The 19,102-nt window shown below is 35.1% G+C and overlaps 1 protein-coding gene across 1 annotated transcript in view; it reads left to right on the top strand.

Moving 5' to 3' along the window:
- The window catches only part of SHOC2 (SHOC2 leucine rich repeat scaffold protein), a 93,143-nt gene that overhangs the window by 42,617 nt on the left and 31,424 nt on the right, over positions 1-19,102 (top strand). Inside the window, exon 2 of the mRNA XM_032177955.2 lies at positions 2,258-3,192. Within this exon, the coding sequence (XP_032033846.1) occupies positions 2,490-3,192 (703 nt within the window). The 5' untranslated portion in view covers positions 2,258-2,489. The remainder of the gene's footprint in view (positions 1-2,257; positions 3,193-19,102) is intronic.

The following is a 19,102-nucleotide window of genomic DNA, read 5'->3' as shown; positions in this document are numbered from 1 at the left end:
TGTCAGGTCATGTATTTTGTTTTTTCGTTTTTATCATTAGAAAAGTTTACTTTACAAAAATTAGCTGGGCGCAGTGGCGGGCGCCTGTAGTCCCAGCTACTCGGGAGGCTGATGCGGGAGAATGGCGTGAACCCGGGAGGCGGAGCTTGCAGTGAGCCGAGGTTGTGCCACTGCACTCCAGCCTGGGCGACAGAGCGAGACTCTGTCTCAAAAAAAAAGAAAAAGAAAAGTTTACTTTTTATTTCTTTCCAAGTTTTCTTACCTTTTAATAGGGATAGTTTCGTTCTATCCTCTGTACTTAATATATGTGATTTTACACCTTATATATCTCATTTGATCCTTATATAGGAGGTGTCCTTCTAAATTTAGGATATATATATCTTGCTAAATAGAAACTTGATTTCCAGAAACTTGATATAATGACATTTCTTAAATACAAATTGATAAGCAATGCCTGTAACCCTTTAGCTATGCATACTTTCCATTATTCACAGTTATATGGTTTTAGTAAATGTACTTTCATATTGGCTTATCAGCATTATTTTCTGAATCAGTATCTCTAGAGTTTTTCTTTCTCTCCATTGTAGTGCAAAATAATTTTTTTCTTTTTTTTGAAAGGGGTGAGTAGTAATAGAGCTCTCTTGGTGTGCTAGCAAATAATGAAATATTTGTTTAATTGTAGAATCTTATATACCAGTAAAGTTCATACTGTGCAGTTTCAAATTTACAGATTATTCATCCTCTACCCGAGTTCCTGTTATTTCTGCACATTTGACCATTTGCTTCAGCAAAGTGATACATTTTCAGTGTCCTGTGCAAACTAAGCTCCACTCCCTATTCTAGGCAAAACTTTCTTTTTCATGCCACCCATCCGTAATGCTTTGCCACCTCTCCTTTACTTGCTTGAACACAACCCATTATCCAGGACTAGTTAGCCTAAGTCCTGTATGCTTTTCTCAACCATTCTCACTGATACAAATTTTCTCAAAAGTCCTATAGCATATGCCACTTGCCTAAGGATTTAATAATATACTGTCTTATCAATTACTTGTTGTATGTGAGTGTTTTGGCTGTCTAATTAAACTACAAGCTTGTATATAGAGTGGGGTTCACATCCTGTAAAAATAAATTATTAGCAGAATCCTTAGCACTTAACATTATCACATCCTTTTGGTAGTCTGACAAAATCCTAATAACTGTTTTAACCTCTTAAGCTAGTCAGGTAAGAAGTTACTTTATCTTTAATCTCCAGTACCAAATAATTACCAGTTAGTTAAATAGAGTCAACAATAGAGTCACAAAATAAGAATTACTAATTTTAAATTTCAAAATGTTTAAGGAGGACTGATTCCTTCCATAAATATTTTACTAATCTTTTTGTCCTTTGCCAATCTTTTCGGCCTGTCATTTTACCAGCAGACTTTCTGCTTTTAAGAACCCTGTGACATTGATCTTTCTCACTTTTTCAGTCCCTAGAATATACACATCATTGGACATTGCCCTTTGTCACTGGTTTTCAAAGGTGATCCCCAGATCTACCTCCATCAGAATCATGTAGAGTGCTTATTAAAGTACAGATTATTAATGCCCCTTTCCCTCACCTGTGCTGTGTTTCATACATATTTCACTTTGTTCATTTTTTTTCTTTTGCCAGACTGCTCTCCCTTTTGTCGTCACCACCATTGAAATCCTTTCTGTTATCTAAAGCTATCTGCCAATTAATTGTAGATAGAACTGTTTTAGTGTAGTGGGTTAGGAACATAGGCTGTGAGCACATACTACTTAATTAGGAATGTTGACTCCATCATGTTTCCAAGATCTCAAAGTTAGTTACTTAAAAATATTTCTGTGCTTTAGTGTTTCTTTGTATAAAATGGGGATAACAGTGTATCTCATAGGACTGTTGTATGTGTTATATTAATACATGTGAATTCCTCAGAATAATGCCTCAGAAAGCACTTAATAAATATTAAGCTTATTGTTGTGGTTTCTTCCACTTTTTAGCTCTTACAAAATTTTCTACTAAAGTAACTTACATTCTTACCTCTTCCTATTAGATTGCAAGTTTCTTGAAGGTAGAGCCAGCCTTATTAAGCTGTGTAGTTTTAAATGGATTTTTACATATAAAGGATGTTCATAAATATTTAAGAATGAAATCATAGGAAAATGGCAAACTCTAATATTATTGTTTTTCAGAGCCTATTTACTTAATATAAATTATCTAAAGTAATTTAATACTCTCTATATTATATTTCAGGAACTAATGAATTATTGATTGACCAGCACTGTTTTACCAGTTGGAATGAATGACCAGAAATGGGCATAGCGCTTTTAGATCCAACATGTAACAGATGGATGTTACTCCATGCTGATAACTTCTTCAAGCCAGTACTTTTTTGATTGTGTAGGATCTTTGTCTCTTCATCTTTGAATTCAATTACTGGAAAATAAAAGGAGTTCATGTAGTTTTTGTCCAGGCTTGAGTCACCATGAGTAGTAGTTTAGGAAAAGAAAAAGACTCTAAAGAAAAAGATCCCAAAGTACCAACAGCCAAGGAAAGAGAAAAGGAGGCAAAAGCCTCTGGAGGTTTTGGGAGGGAGAGCAAAGAAAAAGAACCTAAGACCAAAGGGAAAGATGCCAAAGATGGAAAGAAGGACTCCAGTGCTGCCCAACCAGGGGTGGCATTTTCAGTTGACAATACGATCAAACGGCCAAACCCAGCACCTGGGACTAGAAAAAAATCCAGCAATGCAGAGGTGATTAAAGAGCTCAACAAATGCCGGGAAGAGAATTCAATGCGTTTGGACTTATCCAAGAGATCTATACACATATTGCCATCATCAATCAAAGAGTTGACTCAATTAACAGAACTTTATTTATACAGTAACAAATTGCAGTCCCTCCCAGCAGAGGTGGGATGTTTAGTAAATCTCATGACACTGGCTCTAAGTGAAAATTCACTTACCAGTTTGCCTGACTCTCTTGATAACTTGAAGAAGCTGCGGATGCTTGATTTACGGCATAATAAACTGAGAGAAATTCCTTCAGTGGTGTATAGGCTGGATTCTCTCACCACTCTTTACCTTCGCTTTAATCGTATAACTACTGTGGAAAAGGACATCAAAAACTTGTCAAAACTCAGCATGCTTAGCATTCGAGAGAACAAAATTAAACAACTACCTGCTGAAATTGGTAAGAGGCCTTGGATTATTATTATTTGTAGTATTTGTTATGCTAAATAATTTTGAGTGCTTTTTCATATCAAAAAATGCCTGATACTTGCCTAAAAACAGCTTATTTTTAAATTACAACTTCTTTATGGTTTACTTTATTCCATTTTCAGCACTGTTAATAGTACACAGCTTGAAATTGTTTCATAGACTTAAAAAGTGAGTTAGAAAATAGATATAATTAGATCTTTCCCACACAAACCTAATCTTTAACTTTCATCGGAGAATAAGTAAATTTAAAGAAGAAAAGATGTTTGCCTAATTTTCAAGTTGTTGCTACCTGTCTTTAAACTATCTGTTGATACAATTTTATTAGATATATGGAAACTACATTTTCTCATTCTGTGACTTTTCCATCTTTATCTGAAAGATGTTTAAATTCACATCACTTTCTACCTAATTTACCACAAAAGTTTGACAAATCAGAGCCTTACAAAAGAGGAGTGTCATAAGAAAATAGAAAAAAAATTTTTTTTTGCGTCTTGAAAGTACTTACATGTTTATTAAAAATAACACAAGAATTTAGAAGGGTAGAAGAAACGTCACCTGTAGTAAATGCAGCACTGTTAGCATTTTGGTAATTTTCATTCCAGTCTTTCACATAAAGCTAACTTGTACTAAAACAAAGAAAATGTTTTTTAAAGGCTGGTAGGAGGAGAAAAAAATAGGGAATATAAACGTGTGAACATGTCAGTAAAAAATTAAAAATTAGTTCTGGCATTTTTAATTATGGAAAAACATTCTGAAACATTTGGAATATAGTAATCCATTGACATCAGTTTTGAAAAATTGATAAAGGTATTGCCTTTGTGGGCCCTTTTTATAAGATTTGTAAAAATTGTCATAAAAGGTTGATTATGAAGCTTTTTAAAGGATGTTTTCTTTTTGTATTAAAGGCAATTTATTTTATTCTGAGAAAAAGATTATACTGTTGCTTTCAGCATTGGTCTTATAATGAGTGATAAACTTTCTGATTTTTAGGCTTTGCAGCTTTTCAAAGATACGATATTCTGTGGGTGTTTTAATATTTTGTTTAGCGTTGAAAAAAAGATGTGGTTTAAATTTTAGGTATGACTTGTTACATTTAACTAGACAATCCAAATATTAATTAAATTCTGGTTTATTGTGTTTAGAAAATTTATGATAGGTTTCTCAAGTAATGTACTGTAGAGTATGACTTACTCACGAGATATTAAAATATTCCCAGGAATTTCTGGGTGAAAATGTTCCATTCCATGTCTTCAGATAGGAATGTGGTTGTTGAATGACTTGTTTTAGTGTCATATTTAGTCAAAATTTGACCTGCATGTTATGGCTCATTGTGGAATAGAATTATAGGCAATTGGAGAAATAAATGCTGAATTTCTACATAGAAATATAAAAGTTATTTCCTGTCTTTGTTCTTGTTGTTTTGTGGGTGTGTGACACTCAGTCCTAAAAGTCTAGCTTCAATTCACAAGTCTCTAAGGACTTTTTCCATAGCAATGCTATCAAATTACCTAGGAATTAAGAACATACATATATGTTCTTGAGCATATAGATAGCATTTTTACTAAAAAGTGAATGTATCTTTTAAAATTGGCATATTTTAAGTAATTATGTGCTTATATTTGTGGCTACCTAATCTTTTGACCTTTATTCCTAAATCGTAATTTTAAAAACAGCCATTGAATTTGTTAATGGGCTCCTTCCCATCATTAGTGACATTACTAAAGTTTGTGTTTTTGTAATTGCTGTACTTCTGTAAAAATGGTACTATCATAAATGTTGCTTATTTCATTCTAAGCAGGGCATCAGAAAGTAAACTGCTTTTAAAAGTATAATTTAATGTTTTTCATAAGAAATTATGATTTATAAAGTTTAACTTAGATACATGGATCTGGGGCAAACATGCAGAAGTCTGGGTCATCTGTTTATAGGGAACAAGAAAATAAAGGTTAGTAAAAATAACATCATAATAATAAGAATGGCTGTTGTTTGAGCACATGAATCATAATACTATACATTGTTCTGTCCGTGTATACTTTAAATATACTATCTTATATCCTTACAGTAACCCAATGAAATAGGTATTTTCCCCATGCTACTGAAGAAGGAACTGACACTGTAGAAAAATTAGGTAATTTACTGAAGATCATGCTTCTAGGTTGGCAGAGTCAGAATTTGAAATGTAAGTCTTGGTCTTTCCACTGTACTCTCCCCACAATCTAGAAAAGTGGGTACCACCCCCATAGATTTTGATTCTCTGGTAGGTCCAGGGTCTGTACTTTTAAAGAGCAGCCTGCGTTATTTTATGTGCAACTGCAGTTGAAAGTCATTGCACAAGATTGCGGGGGAGAATTGGGTTTAACAGTTTAATTATAATATAATTCACATACCATACAATTTACACATTAAAAATAAACAATTCAGTGGTTTTTAGAATATTCAGATTTATGTAAGCATCAGAGATAATGTTAGAACATTTTTAATACCTCCAAAAGAAAATCTGAACCCTTAAGCAATCACTCCTAATTTCTCCTAACTCATTAACCCTAGGCAAACACTAATCTTACTTTCTGTCTCTATAGATTAGTGTTTTCTGGATGTTTCCTATAAACGGAATCATATAATACGTGGTCTCTTATGACAGGTTTCTTTTAATCTGCATATTTTCAAGTCTCATCAAGGTTGTAGCATGTATCAGTACTTCATTCCTTTTTATTGCTGAATAATATTTCATTATATGAGTATACCACATTTTATTTATCCATTTATCAGTTGTCAGACATTTGGGTTGTTTGTGCTTTCTGACTGTTATGAGTATAGTTCTGTATTTGTGTACAAGTTTTTGTGTGGACATTTGTTTTCACTTCTCTTGAGTATATACCTAGTAGAATTGTTGAGTCATATGATAACTCTATGTTTAACCTTTTTGAGGGACTACTAGTCTGTTTTCCAAAGGGACTGCAACATTTTACATTCCCTCCAGCAGTGTTTGAGGGTTTCAATTTCTCTGCATCCTCAGTGTCCTTGTTATTATCTGTCTTTTCTTATTATAACCATTCTATGGTGTGAATTGGTATCTCATTGTAGTTTTGATTTGCAGTTTCCTGATCACTATGTATTTGTTTTTAATTCTTGAGAGCTATCTTTTATTATAACGGAAAGACAGAAATAGTTATTTTCTGTGATGTAGATCTTGCTTTAATGGGTTTTTAATTTAAAAGAAGTTCTGAGCTCCTTGGAGAATGTTTATAAAATAAGACCTGTGCTTAATAATCAAGTAAAATGGAAATTTGACATTTTTTAAAGTGTTAAACACCTTTAATATAATTTGACTTACTGCAGAAACCCATAACAGGGAATTTTTAATTCAAAATATATGCTAATTATAATTTTGTTAAACTTTCACTTATGCATATTAGAGCTACATTATTTATAAATATATATTAAATTTATATTATATTAGATGCTTATTCTTCATTGTTTGAATAAATATATCACTTTAAATCATGCCATCCAGTTTGTATTCATCAGTATATTTGAGGAATATAAGTTTTTAGCTGGGCACTGTGACTCACACCTCAAATCCCAACTAATGGGAAGACTGAGGCAGGAGGATCCTTGAGCCCAGGAGTTGGCTGGGCAGTCAGCTATGATTGCGCCACCGCACTTCAGCCTGGGCAACAGAGCTAGACCCTATCTCTAAAAAATAAAAATAATTTTTTTAAAATTAGGAGTTTTCAAAATAGAGCCTACTACTTAGTTTAAATAATATAATTAGAATTTAACCAGTACACAAGGTTGGGCTATGCTGTTGCCTTGATAAGAAAAAAATAAATAGAACATTTATCCTTTTAAGCATTAATGGCATTTTTATTAATGTAATGTGATTTCATACCAGTGATATGTACTCACATGGGTAAAGATTGGCAGAAAACAGTAAAAAGATACTGGAACAGACTGTTCAGAGCCAGAGATAATATATCAGAAAGTAGCTAAGAAAACTTTTCATTTGGTAATGTTCATTTACTTTTCTTCTTTTGTATGTTAAGGCATAGACAAAGTAAATGTCCCCTCTTTTTGGGTTAAGTAGACAAATTGAAACCTTAGTCATTGCTTTCTTTTATAGATCAGTGTTCCATTCTTCCTGTCATTCCTTCTTTCTCCATTTCTAATCTTGAAAAAGACTCTTCACTCTACACAAAGACAGTCAAGAACCCATATTTTCAGAGGGACAACAGGAAATAAGCACTTTTTTACCTCTTTTCCCAACTGATTGGTTCCTTTGAGTTTCCTGTTAAAAGATGTGCTTTTGTATATTCTCTGTTTATGAGTGGATTAGAGCAGGGGCCACCAGATAGACAGTTTGTATAATGAATCTATTTATTCAGGCAGCTCTAGACAGTGAAGTTTTAAAGGATTTTATTTTTCTGGGAAGGAAATTGTTGCTCATTGAAACCAGATATAAACTTCATTTTGTATTTTGCTAATATTCCTGTGATTTCTTTTCTCTCTGAATTGTGTGTTTAGGATTTCTTCTCTTTCTTTAAAGTTTCCCTTATTTATTATTCTTTATAAGAAGTTGGAGTATTTTTAAAAATGTGTTTTACCTACATTATAGGTTCAATAAAATGCTACATATTTATGTAGTATACAATTTCATGTGGGTCTAGTTGTCAAAATAACCTTTTTTGCTTAGGAAAATTCTCTAATATATTAAAGTATATGCTTTTTGAGAACCCAGATCATTTTCTTCATTTACAAAGCAATTCTCACAGCATTCATATGTATGAGAGATAATAATTGTTTCTATTTGTGGTTTACAATGTGATGTTTCCATACATGTATACAATGCGTGATAATCAAATCATGGTAATTAGCATATCCATCACCTCAGACATTTATCATTGCTTTTCATTGGACACATTCAAAATCCTCCCTACTAGCTATTTGAAAATATACAATAAATTGTTCGCTAAAGTCACCCGACAGTGTTACAGAACAATAGAATTTAGAACAGATAGAATTCCTCCTAGCTGTAGTTTTGTGTCCATTAACCAACCTCTCCCCATCCCGCTGCTCCCCAACCCCCACCACCCTTCTCAGCCTCTAGTAACCACTATTCTACTCACTACTTCTTTGAGATCAACTTTTTTTAGCATGCGAGAAAATGCAGTATTTATATTTCTGTGCCTGGCTCATTTCATTTAACATAATGTCCTTCAGGCTCATTCATGTTGCTGTGAATGACAGAATTTTATTCTTTTTTTGGCCAAATAGCATTTCATTGTGTATATATACCACATTTTCTTTCTTCATCTGTTGTTAGAGGTTGATTCCATATCTTGACTATTGTGAATAGTGTTGTAATAAATAAGAGAGTGAAGATATCTCTTTGATATACTGATTTCCTTTCCTTTGGATATATACCCAGTAGTCGGATTATTTGGTCATGTGATAGGTTTTTGTTTAGTTTTTTGAGTAACCTTCATACTGTTTTCCATAGTGGCTGTATCAATTTATGGTATACCCACCAACAGTGTATAAGAGTTCTTCTTTTTCTGCATTCTTACCAGTCTGTTTTTGTTGTTGTTGTGATGATTTTTTTTTTTTTGTCATTTTGATGATAGCCATTCCAATAGGGTTGAGATACCTTCTCATTGTACTTTCGATTTTCATTTCTCTGATGATTAGTGATGTTGAGCATTTTTTCATACACCTTTTGGCCATTTATATATCTTGAGAAATGTCTATTTAGATTGTTTGCCCATTTTTAAATCATATAATAATGATTATTGTTTCGCTATTGAGTTCTTGTATATTAATCTATTGTCAGATGAGTAGTTTGCGTATATTTTCATTCATTCTGCAGGTTGTCTCTTCAGTCTTTGTTTCCTTTGCTCTGCAGAAGTTTTTACTTTGAAATAATTCCATTTGTCTATTTTTGCTTGGGTTTGCCCTACTTTTGAGGTTTTACCCATAAAATCTTTGCCCAGACCATTGTCCTGAAGTTCCCCTATGTTTCTTCTAGTAGTTTTATATTTTTGGTTTTTGACATTTAAGTCTTCAATTCATTCTGAGTTAGTTTTTTGTATATAGTGAGAGATAGGAGTCTAGTTTCATTCTTCTGCATATATATATATATATATATATATATATATATATCCAGCTTTCTCAGCACCATTTCTTGAAGGGTCTGTCCTTTCTTCAGTGTATATTCTTGGCTCCTTTATCAAGTATCAGTTGGCTGTAAATATGTGGATTTATTTCTGGGTTCTCTACTCTGTTCCATTGATCTATTGTCTTTTTATGCCAGTACTGTGCATTTTGGTTACTCTAACTTTGTGTATACTTTGAGGTCAGGTAGTGTGATGCCTGCAGTTTTGTCCTTTTTGCTCAGTATTGCTTTGGCTATTTAGAATCTTCTATGGTTTCACATGAACTTTAGGATTTTTTTTTTTTTTTTTTAAGAATGTCATTGGCATTTTGATAGAGATTGCATTGAATCTGTAGATCACTTTGGATAGTGTGGATATTGTAACAATATTAATCCTTTTAATTCATGAGCATGGAATGTCTTTCCATTTTTTGGTCCCTTTGAATTTCTTTCATTGTTTTACAGTTTTCATCATAGAGCTTTTTCACCTCCTTAAATTTACATTTAAGAATCAGCATTTTTAAAATTACCTATTTGACTCAGTAACATTTATTGAAAACAAAATCAGTTTCTTACTATTCTGCAATATGGAGGTGTTATATTTTATCATAAGTCAAATGACTTACATATAACCAACATATACATGTGTATATAATTAATATCTATATATAAACATATTGAACGGAGTCAGCAACTTTTTCAAAAAGTTGACCTTAGAGATTTAGTTTAACTCCTATTATGTAATTTTTCTGTGAATTTTTTAGACATTAAGTGGTAGGCTTTCAATAAATGTGGCTTGAAGGAAATTTAATAAAGCTCAGTACTATTAACCTATTTTTATTTTATATTTTAGTACTATAGTATTATGGTATTATTACTATAACTTTATAATATATAAAAACTATAGTATTTTCATGATTTTAGTATTATATATTTTATTTTAGTACAGCATTATAATATTTCAGTAATATTTTCAGTATTAACTAAAATTGTAACTTGTGATCACTAAAATTCTTGAAATTCTCTCAGGACTGCCAGGAGTGGTACAATTGCTTGTATGGTTCAGGTAACATTATTTAATAATCTCATTTGAATGTTTGTACAAATGCTAATAAGTAACTTACTTTAGCAGGAAAGATAAATCAGTAAAGGAAATTCATAGTTCTTAATAAATAACTCCTTTTGACTGGGAACCAGCAAGAAACATTAGAAACCTACAAATGAACTCTTTACTTATTACTGTTATGAAATTGTCATGCTTTTCACTAAACAACAAAAACCCAGAGAAGTTATTATTGCTAAAGGAGGCAAAAAAAGAACACAGAATAGCACTTCGGGAGGCCAAGGCAGGTGGATTACTTGAGCCCAGGAGTTTGAAACAAGCCTGGGCAACATGGCAAAACCCTGTCTCTACAAAAAATTAGCTGGGCATGCTGGGCACACACCCACAGTCCCAGCTACTCATGAGGTTGATGTGGGAGAGTCACCTGAGCCCAGTAGGTTGAGGCTGCAGTGAGTTGTGATCTCACCACTTTAGTCCAGCCTGGGTGGCAGAGACCCTGTCTCAGGAGGGAAAAAAAAAAAAAAAAAAAAAAAAAGGAACACAGAAAAATGGCACTTGAACTGTTTTAGAAGGACTTGATAGGATCAAAGGAGACAGTTTACTTTCCATGTGGCCGAGGTATGGGAAAGAGAGGGAGACAGACATTGTACCCTAAAGACAACATGTTACAAAATCAGAGGAACATTGTCACTTGTCCATGTCCCTTAGTTGCAGAAACACTTGCTTAGAAGAGCCCCTGAATCCGTCTTTGCAATGAAAAGGGATAATTAAGCTTTTAAGACAAGTATAAATAATGTTCTGTTATAAATTCTGACCTCTCTAAATCTGTTCAAACTTGTGGGACAATTATTTCCAACTCTTTTTAATCATATAGTTTTACAAATGTATTTTAATAAGATTTGCTATGATTTTTATAGAGTTAAACTCTGAATATTTGAAAAATGTCCCTATAAAGAACAAGAGTTATTTTAGAATATAAGAATCCTAAATGTGAGTCAAGTAAGAGTAAAGGAAAGTTTATAACGGTGAAACAAACCTAAATTACTCATTTACCAATCTTTGATTGCCTACTAGGTACATTTTCAAAGGGCCTTTTTATGTATTTCTGGATTTAATTTACTAAAATTTTGTTAAGGATTTTTTTTTATCTGTATTCATCATAGATATTGATCTGTAATTTTATTTTCTTTTTTAAAAATTTTGGTCATGGTTTGGTATCAGGGTAATACTGTCCTCATATCATAGAATGAGTTGAGACATGTTTCTTCCTCTTTTATGTTCTAGAAGGGTTTGTGCAGAATTAGTATTATTTCCTCCTTAAATGTTTGGTAGAATTTATCAGCCATACAATCTGGGACTAGGGTTTTCTTTATGTGTATGGACAAGTTTTGAATTTCGAATTCAGTTTATTTAATAGACATATAGTTATTCAGGTTTTCTATTTGTTCTCTATTGAAATTTTGTAGTTTGATCTGTCAGGGCGTTTGTCTATTTTGTACAATTTGTTGATTTTATTGGCTTAAAGTTCATATTTTTGTTATGCTTTTAATGTTCCATATATATGTGTATACATATACACACACATATATATACATGCATACATATATAAAAAAAAAAACACCCTTATCCTTTTTTTTTTTTTTTTTGAGACAGAGTCTCGCTCTGTTGCCCAGGCTGGAGTGCAATGGCGCGATCTCGGCTCACCCCAACGTCGGCCTCCTGGGTTCAAGCGATTCTCCTGTCTCAGCTTCCCGAGTAGCTGGATTATAGGCACCTGCCCCCACGCCTGGCTAATTTTTGTATCTTTATTAAAGACAGGGTTTCGCCATGCTGGCCAGGCTGGTCTCGAACTCCCAACCTCAGGCGATCCGCCCGCCTCGGCCTCCCAAAGTGCTGGGATTACAGGTGTGAGCCACCGCGCCCGGCCTAATGTTCCATATATATATGTGTGTGTGTGTGTGTGTGTATATATATATATACACATATATATGTATAGAGTGGTGTTCCCCTTTCATTCTTGAAATTGGTAATTTGGGCCTTCTCTCTTTGCTTATCAGTTTGGCTTGATGTGTATCAATTTTATTTATCTTTTAAAAATTCTTTTGTTTTTATGTTTTCGTGTTTTTATTTTTAAATTCTTTATTACTTTGGGTTTAATATGCTTTGGTTTGTTTTCTTAAGTTGGTCGTTTAGATTGATTTCAGGCCTTTATTCTTTCATTATATAACTATTTCATAGCTAGAGATTTCCCTCAAAGTACTTTTTTAGCAGCACACAAATTTTGGCAGGTTGTCTTTTCATTATTCAAAATATTTTCTAGATATCCCTTGTTATTTCTTCTCTGATCCATGGATTATTAAGAAGTTAATTGTTCAGTTTCCAAATATATGAGAGATTTTCAGATTTGTTTTTTGCCTTGATTTATAAAATAGGGCTTGTCTTGATAAGTACTCTAAATGCAGTTGAAAAGACTATATTCTGCTGTTTTTTGGAGGATTGTAAAATTATCAACAAGGTCAAGGTGGTTGATAATGTTTTACATTCAACAGTGTCATACAGTGCTTGCATTGTATACCTTTTCTATCTTTTTAAAATGGGTTTTGTAAACAGCATATACTTAGGTCTTGTGTTTCTATCCTGCCTGACAGCCACTTGTTCCTTTTTTCCCTTCCTCTCATGCTTTCTTATGGATTAAGTATTTTTTAAATAAAAGTTTCATTTATCTCAACTTTTGGCATATTAGTTACACATCTTTGTGGGTTTTTTTTTTAGTGTTTCCCCTAGTGTTTACCATACATACCAGAACTTGACACATTTTACATTGAAATAATATTGTATTATTTTGCATATATCCTAAGAACTTCACAACAGAACACCTTTATTTCCCTCCTTCCATTCTTCGTACAGTTATTGTCATACATTTTACTTCTTCACATTATTGTAAGTCCCATAATAATACATTGATACTATTTTTTTTTTTTTTGAGACGGAGTCTCGCTCTGTCGCCCAGGCTGGAGTGCAGTGGCGCAATCGCGGCTCACTGCAAGATCTGCCTCCCGGGTTCACGCCATTCTCCTGCCTCAGCCTCTCCAAGTAGCTGGGACTACAGGCGCCCGCCACCACGCCCGGCTAATTTTTTGTATTTTTAGTAGAGACGGGGTTTCATCGTGATCTCGATCTCCTGACCTCGTGATCCGCCCGACTCGGCCTCCCAAAGTGCTGGAATTACAAACGTGAGCCACCGCGCCCGGCCACATTGATACTATTTTGCTTTAAGGTTTAAATTTTGTTTTTAAACAATTTTTCAAAATTTTTTATTTTGAACAAATTCTAGACATAGAGAAAAGTTGCAAAACCATTTTGAAAGATTTCCATATACTCTTCACTTAGTTTCTTGATATTAACATCCTATATAACCATTGTATAGTGATCAGAACCAAGAAATTAACAGTGATACAGTACAATAAACTACAAATTTTAGTTAATTTCATCAGTTTTTCCACTAATGTCCATTTTCTGTTCTAGAATCCTATGTTACTTTTTTTTTTTTTGAGACAGGATCTCACTCTGTTGCCCAGGCTGGAGTGCAGTGGCGCAGTCTTGGCTCACTGCAAGCTCCACTTCCTGGGTTCACGCCATTCTCCTGCCTCAGCCTCCCCAGTAGCTGGGACTACAGGTGCCTGTGACCACGCCTGGCTAATTTTTTGTGTTTTTAGTAAAGACAGGGTTTCACCGTGTTAGCGAAGATGGTCTCGATCTCCTGACCTTGTAATCTGCCTGCCTCGGCCTCCCAAAGTGCTGGGATTACAGGCGTGAGCCACCGCGCCTGGCCCATGTTACATTTTTAATAGTCATGTGTCCTTAGTATCCTCTGATCTTTGACAATCTGAAAGCAAAGACTGAAAGGCTTTCCTTTTCTTTCATGGCATTGATACTTTTGCAGAGTACCACTCAAATGTTTGATAGCATATCACTCATTTTTCCTTTGTTTAATTTTTTTTTTCATGACTAGTTTGAGTTTGGTTTTTTTGTCAGGGATACCACAGTGGTGATTGTGTTGCCTTTTCCAGTGAATTGTATAAATTGATATTGATAAGTCTCATGACTGGTGATTTTGACCTTGACCGGTTGGTTAATGCTTCTCCACAGCTTCTGCTGTGCTTCTCCACTTTAAAGTTAATATATATTTTTAAATTTATCTTGGGAGATGTTTTTAGACTATGCAGATACCTTGTTTTTCCCTAATCTTTTGCTCACTAATTTTAGCATTCATTGCTGGATCTTCTCTTCTTCTTTTTTTTTTTTTGTGAGGCAGAGTTTTGCTCTTGTTGCCAAGGCTGGAGTGCAACGGCATGATCTCGGTTCATTGCAACCTCTGTCTCACGGGTTCAAGTGATTCTCCTGCTTCAGCCTCCTGAGTAGCTGGAATTACAGGTGTACACTACCATACCTGGCTAATTTTTGTATTTTTAGTAGAGACAGGGTTTCACCATGTTAGCCAGGCTGGTCTCAAATTCTGTCCTCAGGTGATCTCCACCCGCCTCGGCCTCTCAAAGTGTTGGGATTACAGGCATGAGCTACCACAGCCAGCCTCAAATCATTTTCTTTTTGCCCAAAGAATGTCCATTAACATATTGTAGTGCAGGTCTGCTCAAAATGAATTTGCTCAGCTTTGTTTATTTTAAAATCTTTATTTTGCGCTTTTTTTTTTTTTTTTTTTTTGAGACAAGGTCTCACTCTGTTACCCAGGCTTGAGTGCAGTGGTGTGATTATGGCTCACTGCAGCCTCGACCTCCTGGGCCCTAGTGATCCTTCCTCCTCAGCCTCCCGAGTAGCTGGGACTACAGGTATGTGCACCACACCCAGCTAGTTTTTGTATCTTTTGTAGAGGCAGGGTCTTACTATATTGCCCAGAGTGGTCTTCAAAATCCTGGGCTCAAGCAATCCACCCACCTCAGCCTCCCAGAATGTTGGGATTAAGGGTGTGAGCCACCACACCTTGCTGCCTTCATTTTTGAAAGCTGTTTTTCCTAATACAGCAATGCTAGTTTGAAAGTTTCCTTTTCTTCCCCCTCAGTATTTTAGAGACACCTCTCTATTTTCTTATAGCTTGCCTAGTTTTTGACAAGAAGTCTGCTGTTATTCTTATGTTGGAGTTTATGAGCCTCTTGGATCTGTGGGTTTATGGTTTTCATCAAAATTGGAAAATTTTGGCCATATTTCTTGTAACTTTTCCCTTTCTTGGTCCTTTTTTTTTTCTATTATCTGAGTCTCTAATTACATGTATATTAGACTTGACGTTTTAGGTCATTGATGCTCTGTTTGTCCATGTGTGTCCATGTATATTTTAGATAGTTTTATTGCTATTTTTTTGTTGTTGCTGTATATCATTTCTTCTTCAGTGTCTAAATCTACTGTTCTATAGAGTGAAGTTTTCATATCAGATATTTTATTTCTCACCTCTATACATTCCATTGGGTGTCATTTTTATTCAAGTTTTCTTTTACCTTAAACATATGGAGCTCATTGTTTAACAGTTTGTTCACTGTCCTTGTCTTATTGTTTCATCTTTTATTTTTGTTTCTGTTGCTACAGAATGACTTTTCTCCTGGTTGTGGGTCATATTTTCCTGCTTCTTTGCATGTCTAGTAATTTTTTTTTTTTTTGAGACAGAGTTTTGCTCTTGTTGCCCAGGCTGGAGTGCAGTGGCCCACTGCAATCTCCGCCTTCTGGGTTCAAGCCTCCTGAGTAGCTGAGATTACGAGCATGCGCCACCACTTCTGACTAATTTTGTGTTTTTAATAGAGATGGGGTTTCTCCATGTTGGTCAGGCTGGTCTCAAACTCCCAACCTCAGGTGATCCACCCGCCTCAGCCTCCCAAAGTGCTTGGATTACAGGCGTGAGCCACCGTACCCATCCTGCATGTTTAGTAATTTTTAATTGGATGTGAGCTTCATAACATTTTCACATTGTTGAGTCTTGGATTTTGTTGTATTCTTTTAATAGTGCTGGACTTTGTTCTGGCATACAGTTAAATTTTTCTGTAGTCAGTTTAATCCTTTCGTGGCTTGCTTTTAAGCTTTGTTATGGTAGTTTTAGTAGCCTTTTGTCTGCATCTAATTTAGCTCCACTACTAAGGTAATAAATTTTGATGACTCCCTGAAAAACTATATATTATGAGGTCTTTTTGTGGCTGGTAGGAATTCACACTATTCACAACCTTGTGTGACTGCTGGGAATTGTTTGGGTTGCTGCTGCTAGGTCTTTGCCTAGCCTTTGGTAGTTTGTTTGCACCTAATGCAGATAAGAATTCAGGCAAAGACTGAATAAGACTTTCTTGCAGATTGCACAAATCTATTTGCTACTCTCTTCTGTCTCCAATTCTGCCTCCCAAATTCTAACCATCTTGGCTTTCCTAGACTAAGATCTTTTGCCCTAACTTAGTAATAACTATTGGCCCTTGTTCTATATTCCTTCCCTGCTTTTTCTGTGACCTGGAACCTGCCTCCAGGCAGTAACCTGGGGCAATCATGGGACTCTGTTGTTTTCCTGTGATACAAGGGAATACAGTCATATATGCTGTTGTGTGCAGTCTGCAAACCATTTTCTCAAACATTTTGTTCATTTTCTAGTTACATCATGGTGGTAAATAGACAGTCTAGTAATTCTTGATTGGCTAGTACAAATAGCTAATACTGTAACTCCTGTGGATTTCATTATACTCTGAAAAGTATTACATTTTGTTCTGCTAGGCAGTTAAATTGCTGTTGAGTCACCTTGACCATAGAGACTTAGATTTAGCTCTTCTAAGGGTGATGCTATTTGGTTATAGCCTTAAACTTAGGTTAAATTCCTTAGTTTTGAGATGTGGTCTTTACTCTGCTGTGTTATAGCCCTTTCGGAATTTTGTTTTCTTACTCTCCAACAACTTGACAAGACTGAAAATCCAAACTCTTAAAGACCACATTTGGCAACTGTTGAAATCTCTACTCAGCTCCTTTAGCCTTCTAGCTGTGGTTCTCCCCTTGGGCTCCTTGCAGTCTCCTCTCCCACATGTATTTTCAGAGTCAGGCAAGAATTTGAGGAGTGTGTGTTTGAAGATTTTAGGACTCTGCTCCTTGTGATTTCCTCCTTTACAGAGTATCCAACCTTGAATTCCAGTCACTTTTACAACCCTGAACCCTGTCCTTTGGCTTCTTAGGCAGTAGGACTCTGGCTTTTGACTTAAGATTTACTTTTTACCTGCAGATTTTTTAGTTACTTCATGGTAAAAGCTTTATAAAAAGGCATTTATGAAAGTGAATCTCATATGATTGCTGTATTAGTTATCTATTGTTGTGTAACAAATTAAAAGATGACTCTTATAACAACAATCATTTGTTATGGTTTCTTTGGTTTGGGTATCAGGCACAACTTAACTGGAACTTCTGATTTAGGGTCTCTCACAAGGTTTTTCAGTCATAGTGTTAGCCAGGGCTTGGGAAGACTCATCTGGGAAAGGATACACATCCCAGCTCATGTAGTTTTTGTTAGGATTTAGTTCCTAACAGGTTGCTAGAGAGAGGGCTTCAATTTCTTGCTGACTGTTGGCTGGAGACTGCTTAGTTCCTTTTCACATGGGTCTTTTCAACATGGCAGCTTGCCTTATCAAAGGGTGTAAGCTAAGAAATCAATAAAGTGCTAGCGAGATGGAAGTCACAGTCTTTTGTAACTGAATCACAAATGTGACATCCCATCACCTTTGCCATATTCTGTTGGTAAGAAGCAAGTCACTAAGTTTAGCCCACACTCAAGGGGAGGGATAATTATATAATGTATACAATTATTCATGAGGCAGGGCCATTGGAGGTTATCTTAGAAGTCTGCCTACTACAGTTCCCTTCTTTTAAGGGTTAAATTCCCTCTAGTTTTTACTTTGGTCTCCCTGTATGCCTTTAAATATTTTATCCACAGTTTTAAATTATCAACATGACTTCACCACCCTTAGCCAGAGCTCAGTGTTTGTAGATGTTAAATCCAGCTTTCTCTTAGGACAAAAATGTTCTACCATGATAACATTTTCTTCATGTTTTTCCCCCACAGTTAGCCACTAAATATTTTATGTAGATGTCTCACTGATATCTTAAATTCATTATGACCAAACTGTAACTTCAGCTCAACTTTTCTTCCTTGTGGATTCCATTCCTCTCTCACAATTGCGTCTTATCTTCTCTATCAACCCAAGCTCAGTATCTTCGGATCAGAGAATTTTTTTGTTGTTCTAATTCTTGTCAAGGTGTAGCCTACTCATGAGACAGGTACTGGGCCACCAACTGTTTTTTACTAATTTGCCCAAATTAAGAACAGAAATTGAAAGTAAGCATTTAGAATCTTACATAGCAATTTGAGATTGCTGAGACATCCAAGTGTGTGAGTTTGTGTTTTAAATGCTCATCTACAACCAGTTGGGAAAAGCAAAAGACAAAGAACCAGGCCTTCACCATATGTAGTCTGAAAAGCTTTGTTCTACCCCATTCCTGTCACTTTTTTTTTTTTTTTTTTTTTTTTTTGAGACGGTCTCACTCTGTCGCCCAGGCTGGCATGCAGTGGTGCAGTTTTGGCTCACTGCAAGCTCCGCCTCCCGGGTTCATGCCATTCTCCTGCCTCAGCCTCCCGAGTAGCTGGGA

This window comes from Hylobates moloch, unplaced genomic scaffold (genome assembly GCF_009828535.3).
Source record: "Hylobates moloch isolate HMO894 unplaced genomic scaffold, HMol_V3 SCAFFOLD_3, whole genome shotgun sequence".
Lineage (NCBI taxonomy): Eukaryota > Metazoa > Chordata > Mammalia > Primates > Hylobatidae > Hylobates > Hylobates moloch.
The sequence above is the reverse complement of the archived record's forward strand: the minus strand, read 5'-3'. Positions and strand labels throughout refer to the sequence as shown.